Source organism: Schizosaccharomyces pombe (genome assembly GCF_000002945.2).
Source record: "Schizosaccharomyces pombe strain 972h- genome assembly, chromosome: II".
NCBI lineage: Eukaryota > Fungi > Ascomycota > Schizosaccharomycetes > Schizosaccharomycetales > Schizosaccharomycetaceae > Schizosaccharomyces > Schizosaccharomyces pombe.
The window spans coordinates 725172-739037 of NC_003423.3; the positions used below are offsets into that span (position 1 = coordinate 725172).

At 38.2% G+C, this 13866-nt stretch overlaps 5 protein-coding genes and 10 long non-coding RNA genes across 15 annotated transcripts; 5 read left to right on the forward strand and 10 right to left on the reverse strand.

Moving 5' to 3' along the window:
- The first annotated feature begins 122 nt into the window (after nucleotides 1-122).
- vps15 (serine/threonine protein kinase Vps15) lies at nucleotides 123-5664 on the forward strand. Its single transcript, NM_001021195.3, has 4 exons — nucleotides 123-257; nucleotides 310-437; nucleotides 512-1089; nucleotides 1147-5664. The coding sequence occupies exons 1-4, from the start codon at nucleotides 172-174 to the stop codon at nucleotides 5473-5475; spliced, it is 5121 nt and encodes a 1706-aa protein (NP_595288.1). The 5' UTR covers nucleotides 123-171; the 3' UTR covers nucleotides 5476-5664.
- Nucleotides 415-706, reverse strand: SPOM_SPNCRNA.4849. Its single transcript, NR_194205.1, has one exon. It is a non-coding gene; the product is annotated as a non-coding RNA (long non-coding RNA).
- On the reverse strand, nucleotides 1157-5984 carry SPOM_SPNCRNA.4850. Its single transcript, NR_194206.1, has one exon. It is a non-coding gene; the product is annotated as a non-coding RNA (long non-coding RNA).
- Nucleotides 5645-7781, forward strand: pmk1 (MAP kinase Pmk1). Its single transcript, NM_001021196.3, has 4 exons — nucleotides 5645-5754; nucleotides 5855-6034; nucleotides 6308-6379; nucleotides 6462-7781. Exons 1-4 carry the CDS (start codon nucleotides 5689-5691, stop codon nucleotides 7410-7412), a joined length of 1269 nt encoding a protein of 422 aa, NP_595289.1. The 5' UTR covers nucleotides 5645-5688; the 3' UTR covers nucleotides 7413-7781.
- SPOM_SPNCRNA.4851 lies at nucleotides 6479-7354 on the reverse strand. The gene has a single exon (NR_194207.1). It is a non-coding gene; the product is annotated as a non-coding RNA (long non-coding RNA).
- Nucleotides 7499-7717, reverse strand: SPOM_SPNCRNA.4852. Its single transcript, NR_194208.1, has one exon. It is a non-coding gene; the product is annotated as a non-coding RNA (long non-coding RNA).
- orm1 (ORMDL family protein) lies at nucleotides 7782-9542 on the reverse strand. Its single transcript, NM_001021197.3, has one exon. The coding sequence runs from the start codon at nucleotides 9062-9064 to the stop codon at nucleotides 8504-8506; it is 561 nt and encodes a 186-aa protein (NP_595290.1). The 5' UTR covers nucleotides 9065-9542; the 3' UTR covers nucleotides 7782-8503.
- On the forward strand, nucleotides 8278-9324 carry SPOM_SPNCRNA.4853. Its single transcript, NR_194209.1, has one exon. It is a non-coding gene; the product is annotated as a non-coding RNA (long non-coding RNA).
- Nucleotides 9543-9802: 260 nt separating the features above from the next.
- SPOM_SPNCRNA.4854 lies at nucleotides 9803-10014 on the reverse strand. The gene has a single exon (NR_194210.1). It is a non-coding gene; the product is annotated as a non-coding RNA (long non-coding RNA).
- asn1 (asparagine synthetase) lies at nucleotides 9856-12124 on the forward strand. Its single transcript, NM_001431012.1, has 2 exons — nucleotides 9856-10117; nucleotides 10232-12124. Exon 2 carries the CDS (start codon nucleotides 10245-10247, stop codon nucleotides 11916-11918), a length of 1674 nt encoding a protein of 557 aa, NP_001417923.1. The 5' UTR covers nucleotides 9856-10117; nucleotides 10232-10244; the 3' UTR covers nucleotides 11919-12124.
- On the reverse strand, nucleotides 10226-10529 carry SPOM_SPNCRNA.4855. Its single transcript, NR_194211.1, has one exon. It is a non-coding gene; the product is annotated as a non-coding RNA (long non-coding RNA).
- On the reverse strand, nucleotides 11228-11608 carry SPOM_SPNCRNA.4856. The gene has a single exon (NR_194212.1). It is a non-coding gene; the product is annotated as a non-coding RNA (long non-coding RNA).
- SPOM_SPNCRNA.4857 lies at nucleotides 11737-12129 on the reverse strand. Its single transcript, NR_194213.1, has one exon. It is a non-coding gene; the product is annotated as a non-coding RNA (long non-coding RNA).
- An 89-nt stretch (nucleotides 12130-12218) lies between these two features.
- On the forward strand, nucleotides 12219-13116 carry SPOM_SPNCRNA.4858. The gene has a single exon (NR_194214.1). It is a non-coding gene; the product is annotated as a non-coding RNA (long non-coding RNA).
- Nucleotides 12332-13655, reverse strand: pac1 (double-strand-specific ribonuclease Pac1). The gene has a single exon (NM_001021199.3). It carries the CDS (start codon nucleotides 13622-13624, stop codon nucleotides 12533-12535), a length of 1092 nt encoding a protein of 363 aa, NP_595292.1. The 5' UTR covers nucleotides 13625-13655; the 3' UTR covers nucleotides 12332-12532.
- Between the last annotated feature and the right edge of the window lie 211 nt (nucleotides 13656-13866).

Consider the following 13866-nt stretch of genomic DNA (forward strand, 5'->3'; position numbering starts at 1 on the left):
TTGCTATTTACAATTCATCTATAGTAGATTTAATCTTCAACGATATAAGGATATTTACAAATATTGTTCGTTATACCATTATTGTGATTTTTAAAGGCCCATCTCATCTACGACATTGCCTTAGCCTTTTTACATTTAAGTGATGCCCTGTGCAAGCAACATTTAGGACCTATGGGGATTCAGCTTTCCACTATCCAGACCCCCCAATTCCATGAATTGTTCGAGGAAGAGCTTCCAGAATATCACAATGAAAGAAGGTAAGTCAAAGAATTCTTATTCTCCCAGCAATTCTAACGTTACGAAATTTAGTCTAGGGGATTCACATTTTTTGCGAACGTTTCGCATGCAAGATCGCAAGGGATATGATGTTTTAATCAAAGTATTTGTAAATAAACTTCCGGAAATTTCGTTGTCAAGCATTGTAAATTTGTTGAAGGGTAGGTCATTTGTTTATAGTCTCATTTACGCGAATCGCATCAATTATGGGAATAAAGACTAACTAAAACAACAGAGGAGCAAGAGAATATCTCATATAGAGTGCCAAATGCCGTACCCTATATAAAAACGTTGGTTACGCTTCGCGCTGCCTACCTGGTGCGTCCATACGTGACTCACAATTTGTATGATAGAATTTCTACTAGGCCCTTTCTTGAGTTGACTGAAAAAAAGTGGATAATGTTTCAATTATTAAAGGGAATTTCCGATTGTCATAGACTTGGTGTTTGTCATGGTGATATTAAATCGGAAAACATTTTAATTACTTCTTGGAATTGGGCTTATCTATCGGACTTTAGCTCTTTTAAACCTACTTATTTGCCAGAGGATAATCCTGCTGACTACGGCTATTTTTTTGACACTTCATCTCGAAGAGTCTGTAATATCGCTCCCGAAAGATTTGTTCCTGCATCGCAATTACAACCTGCTCCATTATCGCCTGCAATGGATATTTTTAGTCTTGGATGTGTGTTTGCAGAACTGCTTTTGGAGGAGTCGCCTCTTTTTACGCTTTCTCAGCTTTTTAGCTACAAGGCCCATGGGTCTTACGATTTACAGTCTGTTCTTGAGCAAATCGAGGATAAGAGTACCCAAGTAAGAAATCTTATATAGAATTCATTCTACGTTAGTTTACTAACATAATACTTCTAGAACATGATTCTAAGTATGCTAGACAGAGATCCCAGTCAACGATTGTCGGCTGATGCCTATTTGCAGAAATATCGAGGAACCGTTTTTCCTGCATGCTTTTATGACACTTTGTATGATTACTGTATTGGTTTAGTCGATCCAAGCGGAATTCTTTCTGCCAAGCAGCCTAATGACGCTTGCAGTTTGTATGGTTCTCGAATTGACGACATTTACAGAGATATTATGCCCCCAAATAATAATGACATTTCAAACCTTATGCACACCCCTCATGAATATAATGGAATAGATTCTTATTCTGTACCCCTTTTTACCACACTTGATGAATTTTATAATAAAAACCCTGCTGCCAAGAATTGGTATCTAAGACTGTATAATACTATGCAAGAAAAAAAAGGATTTGAGGATAAAGAGCAAGGTTCCACACCTGCACCTTCTCCTTCAGTCATTGAGGATATTTCATCTATTGAAACGGATGAAAATCATCTTTATGGTGCCGCTGTTCTTCTTCCCATAGTTCTTTCCACTATTAGACACGTGAATACAAGAGAATCTAAGATAAACGCTTTAAGTTTGGTGCAAATTTTATCAAGGAACATCTGCGATGAGTCCAAACTTGATACAGTTTTACCTTTTGTTATGACTTTGCTTCGTGACCAATACGCCGATGTAAGGATTAGTGCGCTTATTACGATTACTCGCCTAGTTAGTAATGTAACCTCTATTGCTCCGATTAATGCATTTCTTTTTCAGGAGTATTTATTTCCTGACCTTCAGCATTTTCTTTTCGATATGAATTCTCGTACTCGAGCAACATATGCATCCTGCCTTCCAATTTTAGCCAAACAAGCTTCCAAATTTTTAAATTTGGCTCAATCATTAAGGAATGCTGGTATTTTATCGTTTCCTGAATCCGAATATGAAAATATAAATCATGGAAAGGCTGAATTGTTATTTGAAACCGGTCGACACGATTTAGTAGTTACTGTAGAAAGGCACGTTTCTACTCTTTTAGCGGACAGCTCTTCTATTGTTCGTAGATCTTTGCTGAATGCTTTGGCTCCGCTTTGTGTTTTTTTCGGTAAAGCAAAGTCTAACGATTTGATTTTGAGCCATCTGATAACTTACTTGAATGACACGGATTGGATGCTTCGTTGTGCATTTTTTGAAAGTATTACCGGTCTATCCATTTTCATCGGTCCAAGGAGTGTAGATGAGTATATACTTCCCTTGATGCTGCAGGCTTTAGTAGATCCTGAGCCAGCTGTCCTTGAGAGTGTCTTGGGATCTTTTTCTGGACTGATCGAATTACACTTATTTGAAAAGCTTGTTGTTGTTGATATCTTACAGCTTGTGCTTCCACTTGTTGCTGTACCTAATGCTTATATTCGAAGAGCTGCCTTGTCTGTTATTTACTCTGCATATCAAAGTTTTGATGATATTGATAGGGACTGTATTGTAACTCCTTTATTAAGACCTTACTTGATGTCCAATTTATGTGATATAAACTCTTTAGAAAAGCTAGATCAATTTATTTTGCCTATGGTATCTGATAGTGTTTGGTCTACTTTGACCCGCTGGTATGAAGAATCCGAAAACTCAAGCTTTTGGAAGTGTGATAAAGATGCGTCTTACTCGTCTCTTGATGTAAGCAATGATTCGCTTTTAGGAAGAACCAAAAATTTGCAAAAGAGAGAAATAATGCACCACGCAGAAGTGTATACTCACAAAAAAATCTCTCTAACTGGCCATGTGATTATAACTTCCACAGAAATGCTAGAGCTTAGTGAAGATGACCAGAAATGGGCTGACATCATTAAAGAAATGGGAGTTGATGTAAAGCACTTATGGGTACTGGCTAATTTGAGAGATTATGTTAAGAAAACGAAAATTAATTTAAATGGAATCAACTATAAACGACAAAGTGGATTACGGGAACTGAATACTTACCCTAATGCTCCCTTGCACATATTACCAGAAACCATTTTTTGGAACCCAGAAAGACCCCCTTCGTCTTCTATCGCCAATGAAACTTTCTTGGACAGAAATTCTTATGCAGAATCCATTCAAACAAGCCGCTCCTATAACGATGACTTAATTGCTCGAGATCCCATTGCATATGTAGGGACGGATATGACTAATGCTTTTGGTACGACCACAAAACCAAAAGACGTTTCACAATCAGATATCAAAGTTGATATTAATAGGGAGTCTAATTCTGATAATGGAGAGACCATTACTGGTACTCATGATGTATACAGACAAACGGACAATCCTGAAATTAAACTACCTTCAGACACTGCTAGCTCCAAGGTTGACACACACAATCCCACAGTCACTCAACCAACGGACGATACCGGTGGGTTGAATTCTTATAATACTGAGAACCCCTTACTCACAAATAATACTTTGGAGCCTTCCTCTGTAGAAGCAATAGTCTCTTCTAAAGATTCTGACAAACATGCTAAAGAATCGAAGGGGAAAAGCCTCGCACCGTTGATCTCTTCTAGGGTTTCAACGAATGATACAACTAATGTTGCCGGTATTCGAAGCCAAAGATCATTTACTACTCATATCGATTTGAAAAAGCTTACCACGAGGCAAAATGGCGCAAAAAAATCATCGTATACTGGAACTAATCCATGCGTCTTAAATTATTTAAATAAAATTTATGCAGAAGCAGCGGCTTCGACACTTAACGTTGGTGCTGCTGTTTCACCAAGCTGGGCTTCTAATATACCTTTGCGTCGTAGAACAAAGGTGTCTGCGAAGGCTGCGAATAAAATAGTTCAGACTCATGAATGGCATCCAGAAGGATCACGAGTTGCTCAGATATATTTAGGAAGCCTTCTTGATGGAGGTACGAAGAAAGTTTTGGTTAGTCCAGATTCATCTTTTTTCGTTACCTTGGGATCTGACGGTGTTGTAAGAGCATGGCAATTAGTTGAAAGTGTTCGTCATATTTCAACTATGAGATGTGAATGCCGATTAAGTTATGGGCATACGCGACGTAATGGCGAGAGGAATAGATTTTCTGTGGTCAATGGATGCTTTCTAGGTAATACATACGCTTTTGCTTCTGTTACTCAAGATGGCTCTGTGGAAGTTCACAGACTTGACGTTAACAATCAGCGGCATACTCTAATTTCGGCTGGTCGTATTCCCAATTTGGATTTCAGTGATTCTGTAACCTCCATGGAAGCTTCTACATTTCACGACGGGAGTATCCGTCTAGTCGTTGTTACAAAATGGTCACGCATCGTATACTTAGACGTGGGAATGATGAGGGTTTTGTCATCAGACCAATTACCATTACAGTGTGGGTCAGCTACTAGTGTAGTAGTTTCTGAGGGTTGTAATTGGGCTTTAATTGGGACTACCAAAGGATGGCTCTTACTTTGGGACCTCCGCTTTGGGACATTATCATGCTCTTGGCATATGCCAGCCAGGATTGATCAGATGCATCTTCTTTTAGATGTTACCAAAAAACGTAGCAACGTTAATGAGTATACTTCCGGAAATAACAATAGTCCCGTTACCAAGGTTCCAGGTAGCTCAAGTACAAGTTCAAGTAGTACTCAGCCAATTAACTCTACTATTCCCATCAATCCTTTAGAAAATCACGGAATGTTAAACTCGTTTGGAAGCACTACAGTCAGTATCAGTTTTAGCGTCCTTACCAACTTGGATAATAAAGAAGTTAATCTTGAAGATGCAGTTCCAGCGAGTCACAGATCCGCTTCAGGCATAGTAAATTTTGACGTTGAAAAAGGGAAAACCGAAGAGGTTTTCTTAGAAAACTGGAATTCTTCACTCACCAGTCCGATTCCGGTATCTGTTGGAATTGATGCTTTTAATGAAAAAAAAAAGTTTGATATAGATTCTGGCAATGACATGGGATTAAGAGATTTGAATACCAAATTCGACTCTCCTTGGCCTTGTATATCTAGTCCAATCTATAGGTACAGAGGTCCGTCTGCAGGTTCTGTCGAACGAGAGCCACTTTTTCTCATTGCCGCTTCTGGAAGCCCTCATGCGTTTATTTGGAATCCCCACAATGTCTCTGCTAGTTCGTCGGTGACCAACGACTCCGAGAGTTCAAAACTATCTTTAATACATAACAAACCTCCTATCTACCAAAAAGTCTCTGAACAACAGAATGTACGCCCAAAGTCTTCGGGAGTGTCAAGGCCTCTTCTATTCCTTCAACAGCAAAAGAATCTACCTAGCGAAAATCGTCTGCACCCCATCGTTGACATGGCCTTCTTGTACCAACCGTACGCTATAGTGCTTATTGTTGACGCTTTTGGTAGTCTTGAACTCTGGACCTAGTTTCTTTTAGTATTCCTCATATATTTATTAGATTTGTATGCATATTCTTTAATACCATAAATTCCATCTGATAGTCTTCAAATCTAACCGACTTGCATTCAAATAGTGAAATATAAGGCATCGTTAATCACTACAAGTGATGTACTGTAGTTTTTTCCACATCCCTTTTGCCAAACAGCTAAAAATTCAAGTTGCATGCTATAAGTCGCAAGGATGGACCGTCGACATCGTGTTTACCGTGTGTTTAACCAGGAGATGTATGTCGAGCCTAATTTTAAGGTATGAGATATTTGGGTAACTGCTGCATTTGCAAAACATTTTGTTTACTTGACAGAAAATCGCATCTGCTTGAACTTTTAGGAAAACTAACATAGTTTAGGTAGTGAAGGAGTTGGGTCAAGGCGCTTACGGCATTGTTTGTGCAGCAAGAAACGTGGCTAGCAAAGATCAAGAGGCTGTAGCCATAAAAAAAATTACGAATGTGTTTTCTAAATCCATTCTTACAAAAAGAGCTTTGAGAGAGATAAAACTGCTGATTCATTTTCGTAATCATCGTAACGTAAGTCTTTTATGCAAAAACGGCTTCCTGTGATTGATTACTCATCATCACCGGGATGTATTAACGAGGTGCATTTTGATGAAAATGCAAATTTTTATACAATGAAAAGTCTTCTATGAGAAATGAGTTCTAATCATCCTTGAAAAGTATTTCCTTTATAAATCTTGATATAATGTTTGGAATTCGGTTGATTAAAAAATTTGAACTGCTCATTGTCTTACATTTGCATAGTGATGTCTTTCCTATTTTTTATAAACTTTACTAACATGGTAGATTACTTGCATTTACGATCTCGACATTATAAATCCATACAATTTTAATGAAGTTTACATTTACGAAGAGTTGGTATGTTACGCGATGATCCACATATGGTGTCTGTTTTAGTCACGGAAATATTTGTATAATTACTTACTAACTATTATAATAGATGGAGGCCGATTTGAATGCTATTATTAAATCCGGTCAGCCATTAACGGATGCGCATTTTCAATCATTCATTTACCAGATACTTTGTGGTTTAAAGTATATTCATTCTGCCAACGTTATTCATCGTGACTTAAAGCCAGGTAATCTTTTAGTTAACGCTGATTGTGAGCTGAAAATTTGCGATTTTGGCCTCGCTCGCGGATGTTCTGAAAATCCAGAAGAAAATCCTGGTTTTATGACGGAGTATGTGGCAACGCGCTGGTACAGAGCTCCGGAAATTATGCTTTCGTTCAGCAGCTATCATAAAGGTATTGATGTTTGGAGTGTTGGTTGCATTTTGGCAGAGCTATTAGGTGGAACCCCTTTGTTTAAGGGAAAAGATTTTGTTCATCAGTTAAATTTAATTTTGCATCAACTTGGCACACCTGATGAGGAAACCCTGTCTCATATAAGCAGTTCCCGTGCACAGGAGTATGTTCGAAGCTTGCCAAAGCAAAGACCTATTCCTTTTGAAACCAATTTTCCTAAAGCCAATCCTTTGGCTCTTGACCTGCTTGCTAAGCTCTTGGCTTTCGACCCCAACAGACGTATTTCGGTTGACGATGCTTTAGAACATCCCTATTTAGCTGTTTGGCATGATCCCTCTGACGAACCTGTGTGTGATTCCGTCTTTGATTTCAGCTTTGAATACATTGAGGATGCAAATGAGTTACGCCGTGTCATTTTAGATGAAGTTTTAAACTTCCGTCAGAAAGTCCGACGCCGCTCTCATCCAACAAACCCAACAGTCAACATCCCGCAACCAGCCCAAACCGTTCCATCTAATGACAATGGTTCTTTCAATGTTAGTAGCTCTTCATCCTCTCAAACCTCTAACAAAAAGCGCCATGATCATTCTTATAATGAAACTGCTGCTATAGACCATAAGTCTGATGATAATCGCCATAACTAATACATTGGCAGCAGCTGGTTTTATTGAGCCTTTTTACGGTAACATTTGCATACAAATCATTCATTGCGTTTTCTCATTTTTACATAAATTAGCTATTGCTATCTTTTGAGCTTTGCTGGCTACTGTCGAATCTCTGTTTGCTCGTTTAATTTCCATAAAAAATACTCATTTGCATTAGTCCTTCATTTACTGTTTTGCATATAATATTTGGCGATCTTTGTGCTCCCTTTTCTTGCACGCTTTATAGTCTCACAGCTTGAAACATTTTGTTATACATACATGCATGCATATACACCCGTACTACAACTAGAAAAATATATAAATAGAACAGCTAATTACTTAAAAATATTACTTTTACTAGTGAACGAGTATATCTGTGGTAGAGTAATTTCCTTTATTAGGGAACATCCCAATGAAATCACAAAACTAACTAACCAAGACAAAATAGATGAATAAATACATCAGTCATGAATTTGTATCCTGCAACAATTAAACAACATTCGTGCACAAGGATAGCTCTCTTCAAGTAGAAGCGTCTTATAATGAAATGCAAAGCGGTCGAATATGAAATTATGTGCATATTTTTATAAATCAGAAAAAATATGTAAGATGATATTCGAGACGCGAATGAAGTTTTACAATAGAAAGGGAAAGCCTTTACAAATACCTGCAAAAAAGGTCGTACAGATTCCGTTGTTTTTTGGGAAAGCAAATCATGATGCGCAAATCCTATATAAAAGGAACAGTTTTTTTTAGGAGAAAATTTTGGCAATTGCCGCTATGGCATCCATTACTAGCAATGAAATAAAGCAGAAGGCGGGCGACCTTGATTCCAGTAAAGGCTAACGGGAAAAATAAAAGGGAAAAACGACGTCACAAATAAGTGAACAAAAAGTCATTAATGGTTGGGTTTCTAAAGTACCGGGAAATAAATGATTAGTTTCATCTTTGACAAAATTAGTAACAAAGCTGCAATAGACTGTTTATATTTTTGAGAGTGAAGGAGTTTCAAGCGGAATAAAACAGCCTGCTCAAAGACAAAGATAGACACCATGATTATAAGGTGATGAATTCAATATGGCACAGTGATCCTAACGAGGAATACTGTCATTATCATCATCACGGAGGGAAAGTTTTTGAATACCAAAAATTCTCTTCCGGTGAACGGCAGGCAGTTTAGGGATTAAAACCATAAACAGGGCCCAAATGTTGACCAAGAACATCCAACCGTTATAGTGGGTGTAATGAGTACTCATTAGGAATAGTATAATGGGTAGAACTAAAAGATATTTACGGGCTGGTGTGTATTGATTTCCTTCATCTAATTGCTCCCACATGGTAAGGCGATCATAGGCACCACCGTTGAACTCGAATGGAGTTCCAGTAACCCAATGAAACATGATGAATGAACCAGCCATATATGTAAGATTAGTGAGGGTCCATGCTAATTCGCGTGACACTGAAGGAATAGCATGGAAAATAAGACGAAGAGCTGCAATCAAGACAATGTGGATAACCCATGCGCCCTTATAGTTCACCCAATTAGAGTTATAATTCGTGGCTGAGCCTTGGTCTAAACGATCATCAATCGTGGGTTTAGGTACCTTAGTGACCAGGGAGGAAGACCTTCTTCTGCTACTACTGCTGCCCATTTTTATATGAAGATGAAGAAACAGAACGAGAAGGAAGAGGGAAAAACGGATGTGAGTAAAGAAATAAACAAGTTATAAAGAAATAAACAACTTTGACGGAAAAGCTTTAAAATCCACACAAAGTTAAAAGAATCGATTCAACTCGCCTGACCAATCTGCAATTCAATCTGTAAAACAATTAACCACCGACTACTTCGTATCTAGAAGAAGACGATATCACAAAGAACAAATAATATACTTGGTCAAACAAGAGAAGAGAAGTAGCTTAAGCTTGTGAAACTATCAAAGCCAGCTTCCAATTATGTTATAAAAGAAAAAGAAACAAAGAAAAGACGAAACTTCGGCTATTTTTTTTGAGAAAAAAAATTTCCAAATATTATAAAGACCAGTAATTCCTTTAAATATATAAAGACTTCAAACACCGTTTCTTGATAGGGTTTTTTGTTAATGTTTGCGTTTTATGGATATGTGTAGTAGCAGGAGGAATAGCATCACTGATGGATTCTAATAGAAATAGTTTGCTCATTTAGTGTAGTGAGTTAGCCGACTGTGGCGTAGTGATACGATTCCGAAACGATACTTTGTTGATACCTTATAACTTTATACTGAATGTTTATATCCACTGCTATCTAATCTTATCGCACATAGTTATCTTGTAAATCATAAATTGAATACCGTTTTGTATTATCTTATCGTAATCGATCTTTCGGCGGCAAACTATCGTAGTAATCACCGCGCTAATCACTGCTAGCAATAACCTATAAAAGTTCCCGGAATCTCTACATTTCACTTAACTTTTTCCAACATCGGCAGGGAGATTTTGACGGTATCTCCTAGAATTGGGCAGGAAACGATCGTAAAACATCGTTTATTAAAAAGAACGCAAAAAATTATATCCTATAGTTTTTGAACGAGCTAAATAGCTTCCGTTTTGGAGTTTACATTCTAAAACATCTAACACCTAATTCTGAACTGATTGTTGGCTCAGTGCTACTTTTTGACTATTACATTTCTTTTATAAAGATAATATTTATCTTTTACATATCTTAAAAGGTAACTATCATTCCAGCTGCGTTGATAAAAATTTTTTATTATCTTCCATTTTTTCCCTCTCCTTCTATTCTTTGTTTAGTAACCATAAATTTTAGATCTATTTGTCAATTTTTTTGAAACATTAACTATGTGTGGTATTCTTGCTGTTCATCACGTCGCCGAAGATATTGAGGCTTTCAAGCCCAAGGCTCTTCATTTGTCGAAACAACTTCGTCACCGTGGTCCTGACTGGTCTGGTAAGGCTATTCGCAACCAAACTATTCTTTGCCATGAGCGTCTTGCTATTGTCGGTGTTGAAAGTGGTGCTCAACCTCTTGTATCTGACGATGGTAAACTTGTCCTTACTGTCAACGGTGAAATCTATAACCATCTTAAGCTTCGCGAAAACTTAAAGGGTAACTATAAATTCAAGACTTACTCCGATTGTGAAGTCATTTTATATCTCTACCGCGAACATGGTCCTGCTTGCGCTAACATGTTGGACGGTATGTTTTCTTGGGTTTTATATGATCAAGACAAGGATAAGGTTGTTGCTGCTCGTGATCCCATTGGTATTACAACTTTATATCAGGGCTTCTCATCTGACAGTCCTGATACTGCCTATTTTGCTTCTGAATTGAAGGCATTGCATCCTGTTTGCGACAAAATCATTGCTTTCCCTCCCGGACATTATTACGACTCCGAAACCAAGCAAACTGTCCGCTATTTCAAGCCTAGCTGGTGGGACGAAAATAAAATTCCTTCCAACCCCGTTGACTACAAGCTTCTGCGCGAGACTTTGGAGGCTTCCGTTCGCAAGCGTTTAATGGCTGAAGTTCCTTATGGTGTTCTTCTATCTGGTGGTTTGGATTCCAGTTTGATTGCTTCTATTGCCGCTCGTGAAACTGAGAAGCTCGCTAACAGCACTTCGCAGTCCGAAGAGGCTCGTACCATTACCGCTTGGCCTAAGCTTCATTCTTTTGCAATTGGTTTACCTGGCTCTCCTGACTTGCTTGCGGCTCGTAAGGTTGCCGACTTTTTGCATACTTTCCATCATGAGCACACCTTCACTATCGATGAAGGTCTTGATGCTCTTCGTGACGTTATTTACCATCTTGAGACATATGATGTTACCACTATCCGTGCAAGTACCCCCATGTATCTACTATCTCGTAAAATCAAGGCTCAAGGTGTTAAAATGGTTTTGTCTGGTGAGGGATCTGACGAAATCTTTGGTGGTTATTTATATTTCGGTAATGCCCCCTCTCGTGAGGCCTTCCATTCCGAGTGTGTGCGTCGTGTTAAGAACTTGCACTTATCCGATTGCTTGCGTGCTAACAAGTCAACTATGGCTTGGGGTCTTGAGGCTCGTGTTCCTTTCTTGGATAAGGACTTTTTGGAAGTTGCTCTTAACATTGATCCTGAGGAGAAAATGTATATTAACGGTCGTAAAGAAAAATATATTCTTCGCAAGGCTTTTGACACAACTCATGATTCTTCATTACAACCATATCTCCCTCAAGATATTCTTTGGAGACAGAAGGAACAGTTCTCTGATGGCGTTGGTTATTCATGGATTGACGCTTTGAAGGACACTGCTGAGTTATGTATTTCAGATGATGAATTTGCTCTTCCAAGGAGGGAATGGGGTGACGATATTCCTACCACCAAAGAGGCATTCTGGTACCGCAAGCTTTTCGACGAAATCTTCCCTAGACAGTGTGCTGACACTGTTATGCGTTGGGTTCCCAAGGCTGAATGGGGTTGCCCCGAAGATCCATCTGGTCGTTACCAGGCTGGTCACGTTGCTGCTTTAAAATAAGCTGTGTAATTTAGCCCAGTAGGCGTTATCCGACGTTCGTTTATGTTCGTTAATGTAGGGATGTTATACTTTCCTTTTTTTTGTATTGTAAAAAAAACTCGTTTTCACCCTTTTCTCCTTTGTCTGATTCCTTTTATTTAGATTTTCGTTATTTAATATTTAACTATACCAAATCGAATCTGAACACTTCTTTTCGCATATATTAATCTTTTGAAATCTGCATATAATAGTTCGTATTCTGAGTGTTGTATAAGCTTGAAACACCTCTTAAACCGCAGTTTATAGTTTCTACAGTGTTTAAAAGCAGCATGATTATATCATGTAAAGTAGTGAACATTCCTTTTTTGAAACAAATAGCTGGATGGCTGTTTCCAGTTTTATCTAACTTAAATATCTAAAGAAATACGGAATAATCAGAGGAACAAAAACTTTATATTTTTTTTGAACTAAAAGAGAATATAAAATGCTAAAAAGACTTTAAATAATTCTTCATAAGGACCAAACAAAAGATAGATTGACTGTGACAGTAAGACCTTTTAACGATCGAAACCGTGACGAATTAATTCATCGTATAAAATGGGATTTAAATTTTTAGAAAAATAAAAAATGTGGGATTAACGGGCAAACTTAGAGTAATCTTTTGCAAGGACTTCGAGTGCTTGCATAGCTGCCCTAGAGCCCGCGTCTTTTTGATTTGCACCCCACGCACGGGCTACTTCTTTGCCATTAAATATGCAGGCAATAACATAACCCTCAGCGGAACCACCAGCACCATCGACCCAGCGATATTCGATGTGGCCCAAAGTGCTGTACTTGTGAAAAAGTTTTGATTTAGCCAGCTTATCGATAGGACGTTGAACAGTGATATTGGCAATCTTTGGTTGGAGAAGTCGGCTAACCCATTGAAAAGCTGTCTCTTCTTGTCCATCCAATATCAATGCACCGAGATATGCTTCGAAAGTGTCAGCAATGACCTTTTGAGATTTTCGAAGTTGGTCTTTTTCGGCAGAATAACTGAGGACAAGTGTTTTATCAAACCCATAGAGCCTTGCAAATTTATCAGCACTTTCGTTGCCAACAAATTTTGCCCGGAGTTTGGAAAGACTTCCTTCATCCATTTGAGGGAACTTGCTGAATATAATACGCGTAGTAAACAAATTAAAAAAGCTGTCACCAAGAAATTCTAGCCTTTCATTATGGATATCCAACAATTCATTCGGATTCGACTGATTTGGATAAATTTCATAAGCTCTAGAAATATGCATAAAAACTTGTTCCTTTAGTTTCTCAGACCGTAAAGGTGGTAATGGCGGGGGATACTCTCCTTCTTCAAACTCCTCAGATGTTGGTTCATTATTTTCTTGATTTTTTTGATTTTTTGGGTGAGAGGAGGGTTCTTCAATGACAGGTTCGTTTTGGCGATCATGCCTTGACTTCAACATTTCGTAGACTCCTTCAATATGGCTCCAAGTAGAACCAGGGATAACCAAATTCACATCATCCTTTGTTGAATGCTTTGTTTCTTCTAGCAAGGCTTTCATAGCAAACATGAGTTTACGAATTTTTTTTTCCAAAATATAATACTGCCGATTTTTTATGTGGCTACTTCGCTTGTGACCAAGAGACCTTCTTCCTCTTGATAAAGAGTCGGAAGCGGATGAGGAGGAATCTGAGTCCCCTTCATGATGCCTCTTAAACCGTCCCATAGGAAAATGGTAGAAATATAAAGTAGATTGTGAGAAGGAAAACGGTGCTAAAAGAGACAGAAGTATCCAAGAATGCTGTATTGGGATCTACTTAAAAAATCGGTGTCAAAAATGGCCGAGAATTAAGTACGGAACAGAGTTCCGGTAAAAATATCGTCAGTAGAAGAAATGTGCAGTACCAGGATACTGTTCTAAGGGCCACAACGAAAAAGTTATTTACCCAAAATTACTTTACTTTGTGT